At 45.6% G+C, this 25,761-nt stretch overlaps 1 protein-coding gene across 1 annotated transcript; it reads right to left on the bottom strand.

Annotated features, from left to right (window-relative positions):
- Positions 1 to 1,678: 1,678 nt before the first annotated feature.
- On the bottom strand, positions 1,679 to 25,665 carry LOC135899424 (very-long-chain 3-oxoacyl-CoA reductase-like). Its single transcript, XM_065428668.2, has 10 exons — positions 25,327 to 25,665; positions 12,083 to 12,129; positions 11,917 to 11,992; positions 10,788 to 10,898; positions 9,593 to 9,657; positions 9,040 to 9,084; positions 8,804 to 8,920; positions 6,935 to 7,000; positions 5,031 to 5,180; positions 1,679 to 3,501 (listed from the first exon to the last, which is right to left on the bottom strand). The coding sequence occupies exons 1-10, from the start codon at positions 25,523 to 25,525 to the stop codon at positions 3,313 to 3,315; spliced, it is 1,065 nt and encodes a 354-aa protein (XP_065284740.1). The 5' UTR covers positions 25,526 to 25,665; the 3' UTR covers positions 1,679 to 3,312.
- Positions 25,666 to 25,761: the final 96 nt, after the last annotated feature.

Genomic DNA, 25,761 nt, shown 5'->3' with positions numbered 1-25,761 from the left:
ATCGCACTTCTGAAACCCTCGGTGGACGTATGTATCAGCAGAATTCTGCTCCAGTTTACAAGGCAAAGGTGGTGCAATGGTGTACAGAAAAACTTACCCGATTTCATTTCCACTACAGAATGGGCCCCAAACTGCTCGTATCTAAGCTTGCTTGACTGTTCAGTCTGTTCAGTGTCAAAAAGCAGTCTGCTCTGCTCCTCACTGCACTCGGTAATTAGAAAAAGCATGGTGTGAACTAGATGTAAACATCTTTTCTGCCATCAATGCATTTCCGAAGTGGCTCTAGGCTTGCATTCGCACAAAATGCAGACTTCCGAGAAAGTAGATGTGGATTTGTGAAAGTGAACATCGCACAGAAAGTTAAAATAGAAGTGATTACAGTACAGAAGCCTGTACTGGCTTCAATTTTTATTTTTTTTTTTTGGAAAGAAGGCTTAGTAGTAAATAAGGTCAGGTTTTCAAAATTTACTCGAATACTGATGTTCATGGCGATGAAATTGAAGAAACTTATTTCACTCGCGTAGTTATTAGAGGTTTTTTGTCATCTACAAGAGCAGCAAGTATACAGTGCACTGCGGATGAGGACAAACAATGAAGTTACGAGAAGCACTAAGTGGGTTTCGTCACATCTCCGTTCACTCTAGTTGGCAACGTGCTACGCATAGACCCGATTCTGTTCATCTCGAGCGCATATTTCGAGTGAGCGCACCTAATCTCGACCCTAGTCACCTGCTATTGGTGCAGCCCACACTGGGTGGCCAATTGCATGACGAAGCAGCAGACACCAAAGTGGCAAGAGAACACTGATGGCAAGCATGCTACCACAGGCTGAGCATTGTTGCAGTTCTTTCATTCTCACACTTAAAGTTACTGTAGAAACCGGCAGAAGATGCCGGCCCCCTAAATACGCTGCAAATTCTAGTCTATACTGCCCAAGTCAAGTAATGTGTTTAGTCACCTGGGTTTTTTTTTTTTTTTTGTCTACACTACATCCCTTTGTTTACAAATGTACAGCTTGTCAACATGGGCTAGTTTGTCACCACAGGTCTAGTGTTTGCACTACCTGCTGTAATATTCAGGCACATTCAACTGCACATCTTCAACTGCTCCAGATTGCTCGATACATATGTGCATGGTTCATTCAGATCTCCGGGCTGGAGCTCAAAGCGTCCAGAGGTGCACTCGCCATCGAGCTGGGAGTGCGACCAAGATGCAAGTTCCGGCCCCGTGGCTCGTCCGATTACTCTGGGACTCTGGGTGCAGGTGTACATCCGGCTCGGGCAAGCTTCGCTCAATTATCTTAACTTGACGCTGGTTTCATCGCCAGCTCTTTGGCGTCGAAAAGACGACAAGCCGTGAATGGCATTCCACAGCGGCATGCTCGCCAGTGTGCATCCTTTGTTCAGAAGGAGCGCCAGGCACAACAACGTATAAGCCGTCTGCTGCAAATTCGGGCAATTTCACACTTGCCAGGGGGAGAATTTCACATGCGCTCTATGCTCACCCGTCCCTTTTAACAGTAGACAGCACTGTATCATTATGGTTTCCCGTATAAGGTCAATGCACTGATTGTGCAAGGATTCGTGCAAGTTACTTGTACCCATAAAATGCAAAAGCAAAGTTTTATTTTGTTTCACGTGAATGAAGTGGCACGAGAATCTGACTCTATACATGTGTATAGTACTTTTCACAAAACCTTTATTCACCTTTATTTCACAGAGCGACAAACTGAAAACGCCACGAACAAACAATAAAGAAAGAAAGCACGGCACATCTCTGTACAAATGATATATGGAATGCAAGGCACTGGAACAAGTGACAAGGTCTTCTCAGAAATGTCCAAATGCGAGACGAAAATGCAATAGTAAGAATCAGTGTGATTGTAAAAAAAAAAGTAAAGGACAAACGTAGAACCTCTCTTCCTCATAAGTGTTACAGTTGAATCCCGCCACAACGAAATTTCCGCGACAACGAATAATTTTTTATTCCCCGCGAGTATCCTATAAGAATTAATGGCCTAAATTTCTCTGCACAACGAACCATTTTTGCAGAGCGTTTCCGCTTCAACGAAATTTTCGCGTTCAAAATCGAAACCGAAACTAGTTTTATTGGCGAGAAGTCCAAGTCAAATCCAAAGCCACATTAAGCATGAAATCACGTGATTGCAGTTCCGCCATTTTGGCTTTGTGTCGTGGTCGCGTTGTTCACTCGCTGCCTTTCTCTTCGACAACGACGAGTTTTCATCCGCAGGACACGATGGCAACGCAAGTGAAAAAACGCAAAACTCTTTCCCTTGAGCAAAAAGCTCAAATAATCGCCCAAGCAGAAAGCGGAAGGAAGAAAGCGGCAATTGCTGAAGACTTCGGAATTCCTGCAAGTTCGCTGTCAACGATTCTAGGCAATAAGGACAGCGTGAGAATGGCACTTGCTTCAGGCACATCCTCGAAGCACAAAAAGGTGACGCGGCCCCTCCATGAAGAGTTGGACAAAGCAGTGCATGCGTGGTTTGTGGAAGCACGAGCCAGCAACGTCCCCCTGTCCGGAAGCATCGTCCAGCAGAAAGCCTTGAACTATGCATGCCTACTTGGCATTGATGATTTTAAAGCCAGCATTGGCTGGCTAAACCGTTTCAAGGCCCGCCATAACATCGTTGGAAAAGTGTTGTGCGGCGAGTCAATGTCAGCAGACGTGGACGGAGCAGCTGCTTGGAAGGCGAGTAACATGGCCGGAATTTTAAGCAACTTCGCGCCTGCAGACATTTACAACGCCGACGAGACCGGGCTATTCTACGAGATGTTGCCGGCTAGGACGCTCGACTTCAAGGGGCAGCGCTGTCACGGCGGCAAACACAGCAAAAAACGCATCACAGTGCTGCTTTGCACAAACATGGATGGCTCGGACAAGCGTCCGCCGTTAGGCAAAAGTGCCACGCCGCGCTGTTTTAAGGGAACTCGTAGCTGTACCTGTGCAGTGCGAAAATCGCGTGACGGCATTGCTCGCCGTGAAGCGTAAGCAAACCAAGCTTACAGATTTTTGGCATTAAACGCCTTTGCTGCTGCTTGGGCAATTCTTTCTGCGTTTCACGTCAAATTTTTGCGATAACGAAGTTCCGCGAGAACGAATTTTTTTTCGTGCACCGTGAATTTCGTTATAGCGGGATTCAACTGTAGCAATATTAACTAGTAGCACACCCCTTTCCCGTCCGAGCATTCATTACAGGTGAAAAAAGTGATGACCACTCCGTGCACGTTGTTGTCGTGTGCCGACGTGCACCAGAGAAGCTGGAAAGATTGACAATGCCTTGGCTCTGTTTCACTGGCTCTTGACCTGCTCTGCCACGTCGCCCACGGCATTGGCTGAGGAGCTGCGCTTTCCCAGGAAGGTGTCCTCGATTCCTTTCTTCTTGTAGTAGAGCTTGCGAATCTGGAGCAGGGACGCTTTCGAGATGTTCATGAAAACGCTGTGGGGTAGGCACTCCATGAGCTTGCGTTGAACCAGAGCCTGAGCATGAAACAACAATGGAATCCATTGTTATACTCTAGCAAATATCTTGCTAAAGCGGTTGTTTTTGTCTTTAGTGAGCCTTTAAAACTGAAGTGGAAAAATTCACTTATCTGTGCATCCGAGTAGCCATCCCCAATAACTCAGCTGAACAAGTGCACGTCAGAATATTGGGTGAAGCTACACTGACTCAGAGGTCAAAGATATGCAAATACCCTAGTTGTTCAGTGAACCTTACCAGGAGAGGCCCTGAAACCACCTTGAGCTTGAAAATGTGTTATGTTGTGGCAACGATGCACCAGTCTACAATGACAGTGCAGCCGCAAGAATGTTTCTCGAATTATGCCGAAATAGCAATGCTACGGGCATTTGTCTAATGGCTACGCAACTGCTCGCACCTCCTTGGAGCGTACCACTTACCATTTCAGTGCAGTGTAACAAAATCTATGGGTTGCATCAAAGCAACAAAAGAAAGGCTCCTGTACTGTCTGCCCCTAATTGCCCTCGGTACAATGCCAAGTGAATGCAAGCTTCATACTAGGACCAGCGGCACACCGCGACCTAATCCTCCCTTATTCCTCAAAACACGTGGCCAGCTCCTGCCATGTTGGCGCTCTTGTCCCTCATCAGCCAAAAAATTTACAACTTTTACCCTGGTGAGGTCACACACAGAACTGCAGCTGTATCATTTTTTTTTTTTAATTTGTAGCTCCCCCGTGGACCATAACGCTGCCATGTTTGCCAACGATCATTGTGACAGCAAGGCACAGGGTTCTCGTTTATGCAAACCATATTTCAAAACGTCAGAGGTAGTTTGGGGTCAGTACAAGTTTTACACGAGTGTAACAGAACAAGTCGCGTAAAACACGAGAAGGCAGTGAACTTGAAGCAACCATGCCAAACAGTGCAGTACGTCATAATACACGTAACTGGTGACAGAAGGAAGAAAGCATACATTGCTATGAAAGAGAAACTCATTCAATTCGGAGCTGAAAGCACGCCACTTTAGTTAATTCGACCCCACCGGTTCCCCTCATGTGCACAGAGTTTACAAAAAGCTTCAAAACACAATTCAGCAGAAGGAGTTACTGCTTTCCTAGGCGTGAAGCTGTCTTATTCTTAACTTATAGTGGCCAATGCTCTTTCCACCCATGAAACCATCCATTCCCGTTTGTTTCGTGTTGATGTCACGAGAGTGACTGATGTTGAGGCTGGGCTCAACGCTGCCGAACATTTATTTTCAGCCCAGCGCTGAGGAAGCGTTCAAACATGTTGGCGCTCTTCATCGCATGTGGCTTAGGTTGCTCTTCATGAGGGAGAAGCAAAAAAAGACATCATAGATTACCTCAAACAATAAAAAAAAAGATCCGAGTTAATTCATTGTGCCACTGTTTACTAATTCAACCTTTCGGATAATTCGACAAAACCTTGCGGCCCCGCAAGGCTTGAATTGACGGGAGTCAATAGTATTGCGATTTGTTGCTATGGGGGAGGGGGGGGGGGGAGATGTCAAGTTTGTGGGACCGTACCCTGAACTTGTGTGGACCATAGCCATAGGTGGCGTGCTCAATGCCGACAGTGTCGAGGGCTTCCCGGACGTAGGTGGTGGCTGTTGGCACCATGTAGGTGGCCTTGCGGATCTTGGACATCTTCGTGGACACGTAAGCCGGCATCACAGACTGGAAATGGAAGAAGGCAGCAAAGGAGTTGCATCCACTGCTTCACACTGTTAGAAGCCATGCACCTTCCAAGCAAGCAGCCTCTATGATACAGGTGTCCGAGTCCACCTTAGCCTTTCAGCTTTCACGATGGCCCAGTCATAGCAAAACGACACGGCTTAATCAGTTTAAAGCTTACGACTGCCAACGGTGGGACCATCGAGCAGGCGAGACTGTTATGTCCCTCACGAATGCTGCAAGTTACGACAAGGTGTTCACGCCACAAATGGGGACATTTTGCAGTAAAAAGATTAACGTGCTGCAATTTGCAGTAAGTCTGCTTTTTCAATAAGCAGTATATCTTAAGCGTATCTGCAGCAACAACACCATGAGTGGCATTGGCAGATAAGTGCTGTTGGATATTAGATGCCGCAGCTGCGACAAGAGACTTAATTTTGGAAGAGAAAGTATGACAAGTTAGCACATATCCCTGATAACAGACAAAGCACAGAAAACACAAGGACAAAGAAACAGACACCATAGGCATGAACTAAAAGCTTAACTTCATTTCACAGAAGCTAATAATGACATGCACAGACAGACACAACCAGTGATAGCCAAGGGGAACATAAATGAAGAAAGTAAACAGGTGATCTCAGAAAAAAAAGAACCAAGCCAATAAATTTAGTTTGACAAAGCCTGCATGACACTATTAAGAGCCACCAAAAAAACTTATCTTCCGATAGAGCAATCAACATTGGGCTTACACACACGCCACCATGTTTGCCAATAAGGTTGTCTTCAACTAAAATCTCGTTGCTTTCTGCTTACACTGTCTTTTTCAAGCATCCCTTCGAGCTGTGCCCATTTATAATAAATAAGATACACTGGAAATCATAAGAAAACAGGACAGTGCTATTAATGCAACAAGTTGTACCACAAGTACTAGTAACAGGGGATCCTGACCTAGAGTTACAGAAGTGAACAAAAAGATGATATTTTGCATTTGGCTTCCCTGAGTTAAACTGCTCACAAAGTTGGTGCTGCGTTGTGCCAGACCGCAAGCCTTGCCTAATAGTCTCTTGAACATGCACTGCCATTTTACGTTACTCAGACCGCACAAGCCCGCAAAAATGCACGCAATTTGTGTATTCCAAGAATGTATTTACACAGTATGTGGCAATACTTGTGTGCCGGTGAGAAAAATTTCAACAACTGTAGAGGTTGGCCTAGTGAAATGCTTGGCAGGCTACTGCAGATTTAATATATCACCAGAGGTCAAAGACGGAGAGACAATTTTAAAAACGCGCACAGAGCCCCACCAACTCGGAAATGTAGGAATCAGTGAGCCCCATGAAATGAACAAAGTGGAAAGTGGAGCTTTAAAGCACCGTCGATAAACAAATTTTAGCCTATCTCTGTCCCTTTGGCTGCAACAGCAGGCAGCCTACTTTACATTACCGGGAGAAAAAGAACGGCAACTAATAGCTTAAAAACATAGGCAATGAAGTTTTCACAGGAAACCACAATGTCCCATCGCTTTATTCACTACTGTATGTGACTTGCAACTACACTTTACAGACGGCAGACCCGCGTTTCGGGACTCGAAGCACCCAAACCTGCCCATGCCGGGAAACTGGTGCAATCAAATACACGCTGAACAGGCAAGCGACATTACCACCAGTTTTGGAAGCTAAATACTTGTGCCCAATCACACACATGCACATGCAAGGATGGTGGTTCAGAAACAGCAGTAGCGCCACCTGGGAGCTTACCTGAACGTAGATGCCACGATCCTTGTATTCAGCATGAAGTCCCTGAGACAGGTTGTCCATGTAGGCCTGCAAATTGCATTACAGCATGGTAACAATTACCGCAAGGACAAAGAAGTGAAGCACTCTCTTCACAGTGCACAAGAAAAAAAAATCTTTTTTTTTTTTCAGCCTCTTTGCCTCATACAGCCTCTTTGTTCAAAATGTATATTTTGAAATTTTGTTTAATGTTCTCTAAGTGCAAAGCAGCATCAATGTTTTTACGAAGTTTGGTCATTTTCATTACAAACTTTTTTATTAAATAAATTTTTTCAGATATTTGTTAACAAACGTTTGCTTCACAATAATACCATTTAGAAAGCACATTCCTTCTTCTACAAATTCATACCATGCATTTTAATATCAAGCATTTGCTGCAGCACTAAAAAAATTGTTTACTAGACTAACCAAGAACAGCCTATTTTCCCACGGACAACAAAGTGCTAAGCATCACTAAGAACAGCTAGCAGACAGCCCTCTAGTACTTTCAACAAAAGGTGCGAGAACCCGATCATACAGCTTCGTGTTCTTCCATTATCAGTTGCCGAGATCGGCATAGATCTGTGAAGGTTAGACATACGGAGGCATGCAAATGGCACACAAACATCCTTTCAAACAGGTTTCTGTGCATCTAGCATGCCTTGTGGCTTCAGAAATGAGGTAAGCAGTCATACCGAGACTGGTTAGAGGCATCATTCCACGATGGGGGGCATTAAGCACACTGTAAGCAACCTTTTCTGCAGAACATAACTCCAGAGAAGATAATGTCTTCTCCAAAAGTTAGTGTTTCATTTCGTGCGCACCATCACGCACTGCAAAAAGCCTGGCTCACAGCAAATGTTCTATATCCCTCCTTAACTACAATTCTCACATTAAACACACACTCTAGAGGCAAACATTGCATCAATCTAAACTGCTGTTAGATTACACCTTCTATAAACCCCACAATGTGTGTTAGCTGTACGGAAAGCTAGTTGACGAGACCGCACAATCCCATTCTTAAGTCTCCCACGACAAACAGGTCATAAACCTCAGCTGCATGGACAGTCTCTAGATCGTGGACAGCTGCATGGACAGTCTCTAGCGTCACTATCACGTTGTCACCTATTGCTATCGTTTTCTTTCATTGCTATTATTCCATGTTTTCATTTTTGATATTCTTGTTACTTGATTTTTAAGTGTTTATTTTTGCCTTGTTACTTTTGTGCTTTATTGTTATTATTGTTGCTTTATTGCTGCGCTATTGTATTTGTTGCTGTATATTATTTGCGGTATAACTGTTCTTCACTTCTCCTTGTACATATTTTATAAGTACTGATATTCTAATGCCCCTCCCCTCTATAATGCTTCTTGTAAGCCCTGAGGGTAATAATAAATAAATAAATAAATAAATAAATGCTCTGCAGAACACTACCAACAGCTTTGACTCAAGTGGCTACACATAGAAGACTCCACAATGCCAGAAATATCACCAATATAGCGGTGTCATAAGGCAGCTTCAGTTGGTCCTTCATTCAGAAAATCCATGAGGATTCCACAAACTGAATTTTATATCATATTGAAATAGAAGGTAATCGGCTCCCCTTTATTAGCAATGCCCGGCTACTGTTTACCCGTAATAACCAGGACATGTTACATCGTAGGAGCTGTTACTGCAATCTCACAATGGCGCCACCACACATGCCCTAGTTTTATGTCATTTTATCACTTACGAAAGGTTTTCCTTTGTTAAGAGTGATGCTTTGGAGACTTTGGAGCACTAAAATATCACTTCAGCCTGGCTTAATATTTGCCTTCAGTGTATCTCTAGAAGTCCAAGTGACCCAGCTTTACCTTGGAGGCCGCATACGTGCTGAGCAGAGGCAGTGGATGCATGGCGGAGATGGAAGACACGTTGATGATCACTCCACGGCGACGCTCATCCATTTGGGGCAGGCAGATGCGAGTCATCTGAAGTTTTGGCAGAGACAAAATGTTCCAGCATAGTTGTATCAGAAGTTGTGACGATGATTACAATGATGACGTTGAAGATATGTACCAAAACAAAAGGGAGTGCAATCAAGTCTTACCATGGTTCCGGCAACACAGTTGGCCCGGATGATGCTGTCCATGACCTGAAATAGCGTTAAATTAAGGTTAAAACAGGACTAGATAACCAACTATACTGTAATACGCTATCACAGGCACCCTAGAATGAACATTTGTTCCACTGTTCGGTGAAGCAACCTTAAACCACAATACTGCTACAGCAGCATGGAACACTAACCATTAAAAGAGCCATTGCAAAGCTCATTAGGTTACCTTTCACAAGGCTACGTTAACAAGTGAAAGGGTTCAGGGCACATAACTTCTTAAAGCTGGTGCTTTCATTGCATTTTCACTTTTGTGACCCTATAACAGGATACGATAGTGTCAAATAAACTTCCTTATATCAACGTTGAGATGCTGTCCAATGATCACTGGTTAGGAATGAGCATGAATGAGTACATCAAATAAAACAATCACCACATCTTCCTTTATCGGAATCAAATTACCTTTGTGGTTCACACGCCGGCATGCTATGAACAGGAACTCGGAACATTTACCGCAAGTCTATACCATTTTGAGGAATGCGCGACTCACCTTGTCGCCATCAGGAACAACGCTGAAGAACTCGGGGTAGACGTAGCTGACGCCAACATTGTTCACTGTTGGAAGACGGCAGAAGCAAAATGTTGGCTTTCAAACAAGCCAGCTCCCTACACAAGGTCCAGAAATAATGATGAAAACAAAGCTATGCAGGACCAAGTAAGGTTCTGACTACAAATGAGCAGTTATAAATCACTCGGACAAACAAAGCAGGAAGACTAGAAACAAAAAAAAAAACAGAATAATAGAGAGAGAGAGAGAGAGGGCTCTTTATTAGAAAAACAGAGAATTTTGCCGGCGTGTATATAACCGCTGGCATGCTACTCTGTATAGGAATGGGGAATGGGATTAAAAGATTTCAGATAAGAGTGGGAGAAAAAAAAAGGATAAAAATAAATATGAAATGTCCGACTGGACCTGATACTAATTTTACAGGTGACATGGCGGGTAAATTTAGGCTTTTGTATAGGAAGGATGCAATTCTTAAAGCTTTCCTATTTGACCAATTTCTGTCAGGTATTTGAACAATAAATCCAAAACCCGTCGCTGTTTCGAAGGGCCGGGCATTGGACCTAAGATGGTCGGTAACGTTAATAGTAGTAAGTAGGCACACTCACAACAATACATTTCATCTATGCATAAGAGCAGGAAAACAATGCTATTTTCTATATTGTGGAATGAGTCATCCAACAGCTATACTTAAATAAATTATTACCATCGCTTGAATAAACACTACTGTTTATTTATTTATTTATTTATTTATTTATTTATTTATTTATTCCAAAGCAATGCAAGAGCAGAAGGGTTGAAAACTGAGCTTGTTGGTAGATTCCGAAACTTATTTCGAGGAGCACTCACCAACGGGACAAGAAAAGACAACACAAGGGCACCCTTCTGTTCATCTTTTCTTGTCCCATCATTTGGCGCTCCTCCAAACAAACCTCAATATAAAAGCTGCAACAGGTGCTGCAGTTCCTGGGACAAAACAAGCATTTCTGCTCCCACAGAAATGAAACCGTTGCACCTGGGAACCAAGTCTGTGACCTTGCGTTCTGGGGGTAACATGTCATAGACAAAGAGCCACCACGGTGAGTCACCGGTGCTCCCTGCGCCAATGGCTGCACCGAAATGCTTCCCACAGCCGAAATGTGGGAAGAAGCAGGGAAGCAGGCTACGAAGTAACGCTTACCAAGCACTCCAATCTCCAGACCCTGCAGTTCCCTCCGGATCGTGTCGTAGATCTCGCCGCCAGAAGTGAAGTCAACGGCAATCACCTTGGTCTTGACATTGGACGCCTCCTCTGCAGTTGCAGGGATAATCAGTTAAGATTGGCAGAAGCTGACCTCTTGGCAAGCAAATTATTCCCTAGTTCTATCAAATGCATGTGCTGGCAACTTTGTGTGCTGCACTGGCTTCTTTAAGCAGAACATTCTGTGCAAAGGTCGGTTATCGTAAAAGCCTGTTTGGCAAAATCTGAAAATTCGGCACGTGTGCCCGATGAACATCGATTAATATTATGGGAGGTGCACAGGCAGTGTTTAATTTATGTGACAGTGTGTCCCATCATCGCTGACTACTCTCAATCAGTACACAGACCGTCACAGGTACACAATCCACAATCTGACATTTCTTCATGCACCCTTAGAAGGAAGGCCAATCATTACATTTTCAAACCGTTCTTTCTTTCCCCGTCTTTTAAACCAGGCAGAAAAGTACTCGCAAGGATCAACTTACCCTAAATAATTTACTATTAATTACTTGCTTCTGCAAAACACTTTCAATATGTATGCCCAGGAGGTGGATACTGTGTCATGACATCATGACACGCTGGCTCACTCCATTCCTGTGATTGGTGTGACTGCCATATGGAAGTGCAGAAAGCATAAATGTGCACAGTGTCATCGTTTTAGGCACAACAAGCATGTACTGCAGTGCTAAAATTGTGTGTCCGTACTCTTGGCCGTTTTTCTTTTTTTTTTTTTGTGCATAACTGGCCGTGCACACACAGCCTGTTTCCTGCACCATACTGCCTTGTTCCATTAGTCGCTTCTCCAGCACACTGGCTGTAATTCAGATTATTGGAGGAGTGCTGCGAGCAGCCCCGTGTTGAGACACTATGTCAACTGTCATCACCGAGTGCACGAGTGGCTTCACCTCTCCTCCCCACCATTCCCCTCCCCATACAACAGTGCCACTCTAAAATAAAGTTCGAAGTTGGCACTTGTCCATGTCCATCCTTTCGTCCCCATTTTTCCCTAGTGCTTCAACTCTAATAGTGAACCCTGGCCTGAGCAGCCAGCAATGAGACAGCCACGTACCAATCTCCCGAGCCACAGTCTCGAGCTTCTCTAGTGTCCTGCTAATGAGCACGATGTTGAGGCCCCGTGCAGCAAGCTGGAACAAAAAAAGGAAAAGAGTGAAATGACGCTCATCACTAAGGAACCACTTGCAGAGATTGTAGAAGGGTGGGAAAAAATACCGTACCTCTTCACAGTAGGCCCGCCCAATGCCATCTGAAGCACCAGTGACAACTGAAAAACAAGTTCAGAAGCCATGAGCTCAAAATCAGTTATAACGAAAGAGAACTGTCGATACAGCGTGCTGATAGCAGAGTATCCATGTTCAAAGACAACTAGTCTTTTTATCCTCTATTGTCATCAACATAGCTGTGGATGCTGTCTACGAGACTCCGAAATGGCACAGGTAACATTGTCAGTAACTGATCTACCATGTTAAAAATATTGAGAAGTCACCTAAGCCATGTCAGTCGGCTACAAAAATTAAATTAATGGCCTATCAGTTTGAGTGCAAGGCATAGGCCTGCTTGGCATTTATGAAGTAATAAATAACAACAAATGCATTACGCTGTTTATTGGAATGCAAGTAGACAACTCTCTTTGCACTGCCGTCCTGTTTTTTATTGTTACACCTATGATTTTTTATTATATCTCTCAGTGTATGCTTGCTAGCTTCTCAATTTTCTTTGTTATCCTCCAATGTCTATCCCCATAGTTTCATAATCATCATCATCATAATCATCAGCCTATTTTATGTCCACTGCAGGACAAAGGCCTTGCCCTACGATCTTCAATTACCCCTGTCCTGTGCCAACCGTTTCCAACTAGCACCCGCGAATTTCCTGATTTCATCACACCACCTAGTCTTCTACAGTGCTGTACTGTGCTTCCCTTCTCTTGCTACCCATTCTGTAACCCTAATGGTCCAACGGTTATCTAACCTGCACATTACATGGCCTGCCCAGTGCCATTTTGTCCTCTTAATGTCAATTAGAATATTGGCTATACCTGTTTGCTCTCCGATCTAAACCGCTCTCTTTCTGTCTCTTAACGTTATGCCTAGAACTCCTCATTCCATCGCTTTCTGCAAGATCCTTAACTTGTTCTCAAGCTTCTTTGTCAGTCTCCAAGTCACTGCCCCATATGTCAGCACTGGTAAAATGCGCTGAATGTACACCTTCCTTTCCAATGATAATGGTAAGCTTCCAGTCAGGAGCTGACAATGCCTGCCGTATGCAATCCAACCCATTTTTATTCTGTGAATTTCCTTCCCATGATCAGGGTTCCCTGTGATTATTTGACCTAGGTAAACGTACTCCTTCACAAACTCTAGAGGCTGACTCGCGATCCTGAACTCTTGTTCCCGTGCCCAGTTATTCATCATTATCTTTGTCTTCTGCATATTATTATTCAACCCTGCTCTTACACTCTCTCTGTTAAGGTCCTCAATCATTTGTTGTAACTCGTTTGCAGTGTTGCTGAACAGGACAATGTCAGCGACAAACTGAAGGTTGCCGAGATATTCGCCGTCGATCCTTACTCCTAAGCCTTCCCAGTTTAATATCTTGAATACTTCTTCCAAGCACGCAGTGAATAGCATTGGAGAGATTGTGTCTCCCTGTCTGACCTCTTTCTTTATAGGTATCTTCCTACTTTTCTTGTGTAGAATTAAAGTAGCTGTGCAATTTCTGCAGATATTTTCCAGGGTATTTATGTAAGCGGTCTGTATTCCTTGATTATGTAATGCCTCTATGGCTGCTGGTATCGCTACTGAAGCAAATGTCTTTTCGTAATCTATGAAAGCCATAGAGAGGCTTGTTGTACCCCGTGGATTTCTCTATTACTCGACTGACGACACGGATGTGATCCATTGCAGGGTATCCCTAAGTGAAGCCAGCCTGTTCCCTTGGTTGACTAAAGTCTAGTGCTGCCCTTATTCTATTGGAGATTATATTGGTGAATATTTTATATAATACTGGGAGTAAGCTAATGGGTCTATAATTTTTCAATTCTTTAACGTCTCCCTTTTTGTGGATTAGTATAATGTGCGCATCCTTACAGTTTTCTGGGACCACTACAGTCGATAGACACTTCGTATAGAGAGCCGCCAGTTTTTCAAGCATTATGTCTCCTCCATCTTTGATTAGATCGACTGTTGTTCCATCTCCTCCTGCCACTCTTGCTCATTTCATGTCTTGCAAGGCCCTTCTGACCTCATCGCTAGTTATAGGAGGAGTTTCTGTATCCTGTTCATTACTGTTTTGAATGGAGTTATCCTGAGTACTCTGGGTACTGTACAGGTCAGTAAAGAATTCTTCTGGCCTTTTACTATACCATTAAGATTGCTGATGATATTGCCCTGCTTATCTTTCAGTGCATACACCTTGGTCTGTCCTATGCCAAGTTTCCTTCTCACTGATTTCAGGCTGCATCCATTTTTTTACGGCTTCTTCAGTCCTTCTCATGTCATAATTTCGAACATCACTTTTCACCTTGTTGATCAGTTTTGACAGTTCCGCGAATTCTATCTTATCTCTTGAGTTGGACACTTCCATTCTTTGGCATTTCATTATAAGAACCCTTCTTACTTGGGAGAGCTTTTCTACTGGTTGCCTTGGTGCCTTGCCTCCCAATTTCTGCCTCTGAAGCCAGCCCAGTTACAGTTTCATTCATTACCTCTATGTCATCATCATCTCTCTGTTCTAAGGCTGCATATTTGTTTGCAAGTACCAACCTGAATTAGTCTGCTTTTACACTTACTGTCTCTAGGTTTACCTATTTCTCCTTGACCAATTTTACTCTTTTTCTCTTCAAATTGAGGTGAATCCTAGCCCTCGCTAACCTATGATCACTGCACTTTACCCTACCTACGTTCTACATCATGCACTATGCTGGGATCAGCAGAAAGTATGAAATCAATTTCATTTCTTGTTAGCTGTTGCAGAAATAAACCCTAGTTTAACTTTCATAATTATTTTTTATGATTATAATGGCAGTTTAATAATTTTGTACAAGAGATCACACTACAGTCTCTGACTATGGAACCTCCTTCTGTATACTAAACACTCGCAATATCACTCAGCCTTTACTAATAAAAATTCTGATTTTGACTGGTAGAATTAATTGTGACAATATACTTTTCTAGGCTCAGGTGTGACACGACCGGCCCATTTTGGCTTAACCAAATGCAAAGGGATGTGCAAGACAAACTGGTTCTCTGCTTGCTACAGAAAACCTTTAGGAAACCAGGACCGGAGTATTAAGGAGCTGAAGTTCCTCAAGGCTTGTCACAATGGGCAATTCTTTTGTGTTGGAAAACAAGCCTGTGAGAAAGCCATTGTTCTGCCAAGGAAGCAGCAATGTGTGTGTATGCGTGCATGTGTGTGCGCTTTTAACATAAAATGAGAGTTGAGTTCACTAAACCAGCACACTTTGCCAAGATCTGGGATGTGCAATTGTCAAAATGGACAACAGCACTAACTGTTTAATCAATGACTGTCCCCAATTAATAAAATCAGAAGATTAAAGCCAAGATTATAATCCATAGTAGCTTACAGTCATAGCAGCAGCGGTCATAAAAATTTGTGTCATTATCACTAATCAGTTCTTTTAACAAGATTCACTATTTAGCATCTTAAACTGCAGTAGTACTTCAAAGTTGGGCAATTTGATGCTGGTTCATTCTCGGTACAGCGTGAAAAGGCGGGACATGGTGAAGGAAAAAACATCACTGGCAATATTGCACATCGCCCTACATATAGTTTCCTCTTCCTAATAAAACTTTTGTTGATAGTCAGCGCTGTATTGTTTTTTCCTTCTTCACATTCCCAAGAATTAATGTTTGAATTATTAACTTAAGCACACATTGCAATGCTGGCAATGCAATGCAGTAAGTGAAGGCAGCTCACTTAGTGAAAAATCCAGGGACTACAGCACCAGTTTTGAAATATCCACCTCACAACGTCATGCAAAATGCACTGGCATTACAATTATTTTCGTACAAAGCATTCTTTAACAATAGCAATGCAGAACATTACACATGTGTTCGTTGCCGATTTTCGTTGCTCATGGGCTCTACTAAGTTGACATTCCTGCAGTACTGATTGGCTTTGATTGTACAATCAACTGCACGGTTTCTGGTGTCCAACATCACTATAAATTTAGGGCAGCAAATAGGCCACTGTAATTTTGAGAAAACCTGTATTTAATAATTGGGGACAGCGATTGCTGAAACATCCCTAGTATGTCAAGAACAAAAGAGTAAAATGGTAATCCTTTTCATATTAAGTGGCACAAAAATTGGATGTACAGTCCTCATTCACACAGCCATGTAGCGACCGTACGTCACTATACGTTGTCCCCGCTTCTGGGAAGTCCATATTACCTCGCCTTGCCTCAACGTGCAGGTTATTGCCCCCTGCTCTTCCTCGGAAGTGAAGTGGCTGCCCGACAGGGGCGCCACCAAAGCCACTCGGCAAACCTGCCTTTGCTTTAGAATAAAGCTAGCTGACTCTCCCCGTTCTCAACCTGTCAAAACGTGTATTATTTGCCTCTGCTAAACCGAGCTACCAAATAGTGGTGACACCCAAGCGGGGACAATGTACAGTGACGGACGGTCGCTACAGCTACGATTGCAGCTGCTGGCAGGCCTACCAGTCTGCTCACATGGCAATAGACGTGAGAAACAGTGCATTCCATAGCGTTTCCTGCAGATATTACTCAAGGGAAATCTGAAGCTAGTGTCCCCAAGAGGTAGCAGGCATGACGATTCAGCCAGCAGGGGAATGATGGTTAGTAGGTTAGCACATGAATTTACCGAAATTTTGTGCTTTTGGCTTCAAATGACCATGTGGCCTTGCAAAGTGACAATTTTAAACAATATATTGCATTAATAAACGTAAAAATTTCAAACGACTATTCATGTGCAGAGATCTATTGCCCTTATGCATTTAGATAAACATGATTGTTCAGAAATTTATTATAAAGTGAATAAATAAAGCCACAAGACTCCCCTCCAGTAATTTTAGCAAGACAACCCTACGGTTCGTTCAACCCTTTTCATGGTGTACAGGTGAGATCAACATCGTACTTGCATCAGTACACAGAGGCACACGCGCATAGGGGCGCGGGAAGGAGGGGAGAGAGAGAGAGATCGAGTTGAGGGGTTTAGGATTCGTAAACAAGAATTCCGGCGCGACGCGTTTTCAAGCCGAGAAAACCAGGCATTCTCATGCGCGGTTTTTCCTCGCCACAGAAAAACCGGCGAGGTTATGGCGTCGATTCAGTCCGGCGACGCCAGCCAGGTTGCTAAATTACGCTTCCTCGTTCGCGCGAAGGAAAGAACAGAAAAAGAAAGGATGAAAGGAGCGAAAAACGCGCGATCCTCGTTGACGTCATATCGTGCAGACGAAACCCAGGTGGTTTTGGTCACTCTTTCCTTTACTTTCAAGGTTAAAACGAAAGCGGCATATCTGTCCCACGCTGAGCCACCGTACTTCAGCTTATCAGCGCGGCGCAGACGTGTTTTCTTTGCCTCCTCTGTTTCCCGATACGTCTGCTTCTCGCGGTCGCAACGAATGGCCCTCTCAAGAGACCCTTCGCTTTCTCAGATACGTTTCTATATTTAGTTCTATACCTACGTCAGCGCACCACGTAACGAGCTTTCATACCGCCTGCTCAAAAAACTGAAATCGCTCGTGGAATAATGAACTGGGACGCATTCTCGGATGATCACTTTCGGAGTTATCACCTTCAGTGAGCGCTAATTGGCTGGTTCAGCAAAAAAAAAAAAGCGCTCGAATCATCTAACGCGCCGCGTACTACGTCACGCGAAAGTGATAGCACCGCCGAAAGTTATCGCCAGAACGCAGCATCGACGCGAGAACCACCAAGATTACAGTCATCACCAATACGAAAGGGAACCCCTCATTTTTCTGAAACGTCCGTAGGGGCTAAACACACATGCCCTCCATAAAAGCGTTCAATTATGCCAAATGTTCACCAGGAAAATTTATTTTTATGTATTAAGGTCCTAGATATTAACGCATTCATTGCGTGTAATCGTCGTATTATATATAAAAGAAATTGCTGTTCGATTGTAAATGATGTTCACGCGCGGAGTACAGAAGGAAAACAGTCATTTCACAAATTACCTGTATCAACACTATTGCTAAGACAACGAACCAACCACTATAGCATCTATCTTCCAATTTGTTAAACAGTTCCTCGAGCCCTAAAACTCGGTGCTGATGCACTCGTACCACAGCTCATACTTTTGCAGCTGATCTCTTCTAAGATTCTTTTTCTTTTTTACAACGAAGGGCTACTTCCCTCAGGATCATGTCCGTGTGTTAACACATTAACACGAAACTATCACCATCACGATTGGCTCCAGCGTCGTCCTCTTCCACAGCTGAATCGTTGGCCAGTACTCCCGTGTATAGTGAACTAGAATACTCTCTAGTGGCGCGAGCGGCGAGGCGCAGGCGAGCCGTTTTCTAACTGACGCCATGAGATGGCGCCACCGCAACTTTTCATAGGCACAGGAATTCGCGTAGTTTTGAAAAGGTCGTCTGTCATCTTGCGTTTTTCATCTCATTTACTAATAAGAATCGCTCATTTATTACTTCTTGCTGTTCTCCGCCTGTCAGTTACAGTGACTAGGCTTGTTAATTATTGAAACGCGTCCGAAAACCACGTACCTAAGCAAGGATACAACATTCCTACTGTCGCGTCGTCTGCTAAACTCCGACTTGCAGAGTGATTTTTTGGCGCAAAACACCATCGCAGAATGACAAGCGGTCAGCATGACATACAGAGCAAATTATTTGCGCGACCATTGCTGTGGTTTGAAGATCAAGACCCGAAAGCAATGCCATTTAGTGTGTGTACTCACAGCCATTTATTGTCCACACACTTTCAGAAGTAAACCGTTTAAGCTAAATTTTATGCGGCATTTTGAGCTCATATATGGCTCAGAGAAGTCAATGGTCTTGTAAATATGATCGATTTACCGCTATGATGTGAGTTTTGGTGTTGTTTTTGATGTAGTAATAATTATAAAATTGATGTCACAGCTATGTACACATGAACACCATATGAAGCTTTTATTTACAACTGACTTCAGTGCAGAAATGATCAGAAAAAAATCTTGTTTGCAAAAATCCACAACTTCCCTGCCATTGCCTTGTTCAGCACCTATTCAATTTAAGGTGCTTTGACGCCTGCCGCTTGCTGTCGCTGGCTCGATTAATGCTCTTCGTGAAAAAATGCAGACGAGTAGACGACTTTATGCTGAAGACGCAGAGTCTGTTGCTGCATGTTGCTGCCTGAAGTTTCACCGTCAAGTTCGGTAACACCTGCCTATATTCATCATCCGTCATTGCTCCCTTGCAAACACAAGTTGCTTCGGCATCCTGCAGTACAGCTGCAGCGTCGCCAACAGAGGCAACTGTTTTTTCTGTGCACATCACTCCTTGGTAATAAATGTCAGCACAAACTTTGCCTCCGACAGGCTTGAAAACCACAGCTCGCTCATGCGTAATCACAAGCCTTGCTTGCATTTTCATAGAAGACGTCGCAAAAATTAACCCGAAACGTTCGTCCTCGAAGCGGCACCAGCTCGTCGAAGGAGCGAGTCCACGGAGCGCCTGAAACGAAAAAAAAGGCGAGGATTCTGTAGCAGCCAGCTCTCCCGGCTCTTGATGTTCGTTGTCAGCGCTGTTCACGTCCTGACACGGCTTCTTGCTTCGTGGTGGAATTGTTTGACAAGCAGATCTTTTCCTTTCAGTCCTCTGTTTAGGGGTTTCAACAGAGAGGTAGGCTGGACACCCAGGCAGCAGCGTCGGAATGGCACCGGGAGCTAACGACGGCTTTGCCTCTGGGTATACGCACTTCAACGCCGTCGATTACGTGAACGTAGTCGCGCAATATGAGGTGGGCTTCAAAATGGTGCTCACACACTGCTGATAGTTCCGTGAGGCTCTTGTCGTCCCTTCGCATGTTCCGCTCCCACTTCCCTCGCAACTCGTCGTCTCTTGGTGCGGCAAACAACGATGCTTTAGGCGCGCCCGAGTAGCCGGTGCGGCAGCCTGGCGCAAAACAGTGGGAATCAGTTCTTCTTTTCGCCATAACTTCGTTAAATTCCCTGACACTAATGCTACATAGTTCCTGCTCACTGCTATCCCTACTTAACAGCAAGATACGAACGCCAAAGTAAAATTAACTGCGTGACAGCGCGCGCGCGAAGCGAGCTAAATCACACACCGCATTGCCATGTGCTGCCAACGCGCGCGCCGGAGGCTAGGAAAAGGCGCAGCAGCGCCCCTGGCGGCCGTCAGTGTCAACTCGCTTCAGCCGAGCTGGCCCCAGCAGCCACCGGTCGCGCCACTAGAAAGTATTCTAGTTCACTATACTCCCGTGTTCGCCGTCGTCATTAATTAAGAAAAACACAACGACGTAACCAATTTCACAGCGAATCTGTTAAGGGATAGTTCTAGGATCGTGTCCGTGTGCAGACAGAAAACTCCCCATACGTAGGTCGAAGATAATGCAATGCCGGGCCGACCCGCGGCGGAGGTGCAGTTCGCCATTAAGGGCCCCACACAGCTTCGCTGCTCATCCTTTTTGAAAAAATAAAAGAGCACCGAGTTTCTTTTTTAATCACACTTCGCGCAAGTTGGCCGATTTGGTCAGCAGCTCTAATCAAATCGATCAGATCGGCGCGTTAGATGATTATACTCACGGGAGGAGAATATGTACTGTAATGGATCGTAACAAAATAGGGACAGGTCTCAAGACGTTAGCATAGTGATTTCAGTTAGCTCCTGCGATTTTTTTTTTTTTGGGGGGGGGGGGGCGTCCTTTTGTAGACATACGAGAACGTCTTGGAACAAGGGGAGAAATGGGGCTCATGTATAGCGAACAGCACGAACACATTTTAGCCTCACAATCTACAGGTACGTCACTGACAATGTTTTCTCTATACATGTGCACGGCGTCACTTCTTCGAAGAGCGATACTGCCTTTTCGCGGAGCAGTTTGTTCTAAAGAAACGAGATGGCGCTTTCGGCGGCGCGCCGCACGTCGCCTCAACGACAGCGGGAGAATCCGAAACCATTACCGCTTCTACCTTGCTTCTGTGCGATCAGCAGTCGGAAATGCAAGTGGGTTTTCGCTAACGTACTGTGATCCAATCATGCCGGATTGAAGGCGTGCGCATAGTTGGCGGCAAAAATAGTGACTGACATGTTAAGGAATGGAATTAATCTGTGTAGCCCTCGCGGACCGTTGCTGGAATTGTCCGTACATGTTACCGGCATTTCGAGATGTGCGGCTTTCTTCGAGGATACAGAAATTTGCTCATCCGCCAGCGTTGTATCGCTAACCTTTAAAGTGTAGCAGCCCCGGAACGTCGACAAGAATGAGTACCGCTCGTTAGACAAAGGGAGTAGCGCCGCTTCACGTCATAGTAAGTTTCACACACGGTATCTACACACATCTACCCCAACTGGCACAGGAATTTACACCCACTCTATCGCCAACGTATTAAAGGGGTTGGGACACCAAATTTTGAGGCTATAAAAAGCATGTTGTTGGCTGCTTCCGTATGCAAGGACACCCAGAACGAGGTATCGGACGCTGCAAACATTTCAAAATAATTTTAATTCAGCTCCAAAAAGTCAATAAAAACTCCTTCTCGTAGTCGAGACCCATCGCTAGCGCGGCAGCTACTACGTCACAGAGGAGGAACGAAAATATTGACGTCATAGCACACCAGCACAAAAACGTGACGTATGATGAGAAGCGACGAAATGCCGATTACGGAGCCTGCTGAGCCGAGCGACCGAGCATGACCTCCACTATGACCGAGCTACAGGCATATAGAAATCCTTTCATAATGCAAAGAAGGGGTAAGGCGTGCAGACACAGACACAGGAGGAGAGAAGTGGACAACACGAACGCCGCACGGCGGCCCGCGAATGGCAAACTGCGTGCAGCGAGTTGCCGTGCCGACGGGCCTTTGCACGTTTGAGTGTAAAACAGTAGCCGGCCGACTCCGAAAGGGACCAGGATATGCGGAGTTCGTGTTGTCCGCTTCTCTCCTCGCATAGTCGCATAGTTCGGCAGCTCGGAGCGGTCTCTCTTTCGCTTGGCCTTTCTCAATGTGAGGGCCCGTCTACGTTACCGGCACGAAAACTCGCCGCACGCCGTTTGCCGTTCGCGGGCCCCCGTGCGACGGCGGTTTTGCTCGCGAACGGCCAGATTTCCTAGCTGTAGAGAGACGCGCACGGGCCCGGGACCCATTTGTGCGGCAGCCGTACGGCGAAGCGGCCAATCAGCGTCCGAGGAGTGGTCACTCTGTGCACCGACGGCAGCTTCACCGCCTCTGATCGTTCGGCGCCGCCGATATCGTGGCTAGGCCTTTTCCGTTTCACTTCGAAGCTAAAGCTTACGGCACTTCGGAATGAATCACCGACTCTCACAAGCCGCAATATTTTCTTACCGTTGTTGTCGCTCTTCGCAATAATTATAATAATCGCGACATGCACTTCGAATCGCCAGTTGACCTCTGCTGGCATAGCACGCGTATGCGCGAGCAGACGACGCAGCATAGTTTTACGTCACTATTTTTTGTGGCCCACGTGACCGAGCCATGTTGCGTTTCCTCCTCTGTGACGTCATAGCATCCCCCGGAGCCCAGAAACCGAAACCGAAATCGCTCGGTATAATAATGCTATTATTAAATTATTTATCGGATATATATGAATCCCGCTGTGTGTATCGTGCTTCCTGAAGCATGACGCAACGTTTGAATCAACAAACGCATGAACGAAAATTTTGATGTCTCCACCCCTTTAAGAAGTGCATGGGCACCCACTTGAATAGTATATGCGCATCATATACGCACAATAAATGACAGACTACACCGATAGCGCGCGAATGGTCGAAGCTAAGTGTTTCGTGACGGTCCACAAGAGTAAGCGAGTTACTAGCGATAATACGCCTTTCCTACGAGATATTACGATGTACGAAACAGCTACGCTTCAAGCCTTGCGCGCAGAAAGAACAAATCTATCGGAACTGAGCACACCTGCCAGCGATTAGGCAGAAAATAATCAGGTAGTGACCGCACCAATGAAATCTACCTAGTTAGAAGCGTTGACAAGCCGCTGCTTCAAAATATTTGTCAAATAAAGAACGAACAGCAAAAAACACTAATCCTGATTCAATACATGAGGGCAAAGTTTGGATAGCTTGGAATACATGTTTAGCCTCGCTCTTAAAACAAGCACCATATACGCTGCTCAGGCCGTTTCGACATAGCCTAACCAGCTTCCAAAGCTCTTTTACATATTTTCTGAAGCTGTGGCGAAAGCTTCGTTTTGTCCAACCAGTCACCGTCTACGATATCTCCCGAAACAGAGGTTTGCTAAGCCGCACCGGCGTCATACACAACCATTAAACGCGGACGGAGGCAAGCAATGGAGGCGGCACCACGTGATCAAACATGGCAGCGCCCACGGGGTCGCCGCGAAACGGGTCAATAACTAAAATTAAATTACGGGGCTCCACGTGCCAAAACCACGACCTGATTATGAGGCACGCCATAGTGTGGAGCTGCGAAATAATTTGGATCACCTGGATTGGGATGTCGCGCACCTAAATTTAAGTACACAGGTGTTCTAGAGCTCGCATTTCGCCCCCATTCAAATGCGGCCGCCGTGGCGGGGATTCAATCCCACGACCTCTACCCTTTATTTCCAACACAAAGTTGGGGTCCTGCGGCCAAAAAAGTTGTCAGACTTGAGGGGACCTGGGGATCATGCCGACAGAAGGCAAAGTGATACATGTTTACATGTCGTGCTTAGCAGCCTAACACCTCTTTTCAACCCTTTTAAATAAGCTGCCGTCGCCGTTAGTTACTCTTCGGCAACCCCATGGCCCCACGAGCAGACTGGCGCATGCATAATTACCTGCGGACTACACGAAATCTACGAGTCAAACCACTACACGCGCAGCCGCCCGTGTCGCCTGTCAGAATGTCCCGTCATTTCATGCACAGAGCGCACTAACGGCAAAGCAAGGGCGTCACCTTGACGCTCGCGCGATGATGAGAATCCCAACGGTACGTGTCACATTGTTTTTGCTCTCGATGCCGGAAACACACGAGTATGCACTTCGGCGAGTAGAGACATATCACGATCACTGATGAGCCCATTTGTGCACACAAGTGCACGCAACGTTCATCCATCCTCGCGGTGTTGAACGCACGCGGAAAAAAAATGTTGCCGCTGTACCTATGAGGAAATAAAAGACCACCGCTGCACGTAGGGTAGCGGAAAAGGCGCGGACAAGCAGAAACGCCTGTCGGAATTAGCACGGAAACCCGTAACGCGGCTGTAGTGCGCAGTACGTCTCCTACGAAATCTTTTGCAAACGGTAAGAAGGGTTGCACGCTGCTCAGTGTCACTAGCAGACGATATCTCTGTCAACCATAATCCCAGGGCTATCGTTTTTATATCGAGCCCACATATAGCGTTGCTGGTTTATTCTCGCTTATAAAAAAAAATGGGAGAAAAAAAGATATTTCTCGATTATTCGCGCTAGTAACCCGACCTCGCCACTTGACCTATCCAAAGGCCTTTTTATTTTATTGTTTTATCGCGCCCTCCGCATCGCTGTGCATATCACGAACCGAGGTCTCCGCGGCGTTTTTGAGTGGCCTCGGGGTCTTGATAGCGGCACTGGTCTATCACGATCCGTTGTTTTTCGAGGTCTGTGTGCCGCACTATGCACAAGTCGGCCACAACCATAAAACTGCATAGTGCGGGCTGCATAAAAACGCGGTATACAGAAGATGCAGGCCAATAAAAGTTTTTGCTGCATCGGATAGCGGTCGCGAAAACTCGATCCGCCTCTACACGCATCGCCATTTCAAACTTTCCCAGCGCCTCTGATTCGAAGTCACAGTCGAGCGGACACGCGAGCCCGCAGACCAAATTTATAGGATTGCCGCAACACAAAGTTGGTCGTAGGTGATCTGTGGTCAAATTGGCAGCAAAGGCGGCTCACTCGACGCAGTAGTAGAGGTGGCTCAGCGTCACTTGTGTTAGGGCACGCCTCAGTTATGGTTCGTAAACTCTGCAGGAAGTTCAAAATTGACAAATCACGTGAGAAACTACCTTTTCGCACGCTCACTTTCCCTAAGGAAGCGGCCCAAGGTCCTGCATGACGCGCAGGAACGGCCTCTGCGGCAAAGCTGGCTAGAAGCCGCATCAAACGAATTCAGTAATAGCACGCACGGACGAGATCGGAGGTGCGAAACTACTCCGAAACGCGATATGACACCGGTGCAGCACGAAATGACACCGGGCCAATCTTGGTTCGTGTGGCGCGCGGGAGGTTAATTCGGTGCATCAAAGAACTCACCAGCCCATTCGCCCATCTTGCGCAAGTTGATGTTGTGGCCAAGCCATCGGCCGAGGTAACAGGAGTAGAATCCCTGCCATGACGCGTACAGGATGCGGCACAGGAGGTACACGATGAACAAAAGTCCTAAGTAAGCGAACACGGTCACCGAGTACGGGATGCCGGCTTCGGCGAGAGGGCAGTGGCCGTCCTTAGCCATGGTCGGTGGGCTGTGCAGTCACCGTCGGCGCTCCCCGTAGCACTAAGCTCTTCTCAACACCGACTGACAAGCGACGCGAGGTGGACGGTTCACCGCGTTGAGTACCGACCGAAGATTCTGTCGGTCTGCGGCGCTGTGTTTTCCTCTTTCGGCGCCGACGCGAACGAGCGAGGAGGAAGAGAATGGTCGGTCGTACGAGCGAGCGACCTCACAGAGGGAGGAGCTTGTCGAACTTG

Source organism: Dermacentor albipictus, chromosome 10, assembly GCF_038994185.2.
Source record: "Dermacentor albipictus isolate Rhodes 1998 colony chromosome 10, USDA_Dalb.pri_finalv2, whole genome shotgun sequence".
NCBI classification, from domain to species: domain Eukaryota; kingdom Metazoa; phylum Arthropoda; class Arachnida; order Ixodida; family Ixodidae; genus Dermacentor; species Dermacentor albipictus.
Note: the sequence above shows the minus strand (reverse complement) of the source record. Positions and strands in the feature narration are given on the sequence as shown.

Coding starts and splice junctions, on each gene's coding strand:
- LOC135899424 (XM_065428668.2), bottom strand. CDS start 25,525: ATGGCTAAGGACGGCCACTGCCCTCTCGCCGAAGCCGGCATCCCGTAC. Junction 12,130..25,326: donor CAAGATGGGCGAATGGGCTG/GTGAGTTCTTTG, acceptor CTTGTTTTTCAG/TTGTCACTGGTGCTTCAGAT. Junction 7,001..8,803: donor GCACGTATGCGGCCTCCAAG/GTAAAGCTGGGT, acceptor TGCAATTTGCAG/GCCTACATGGACAACCTGTC.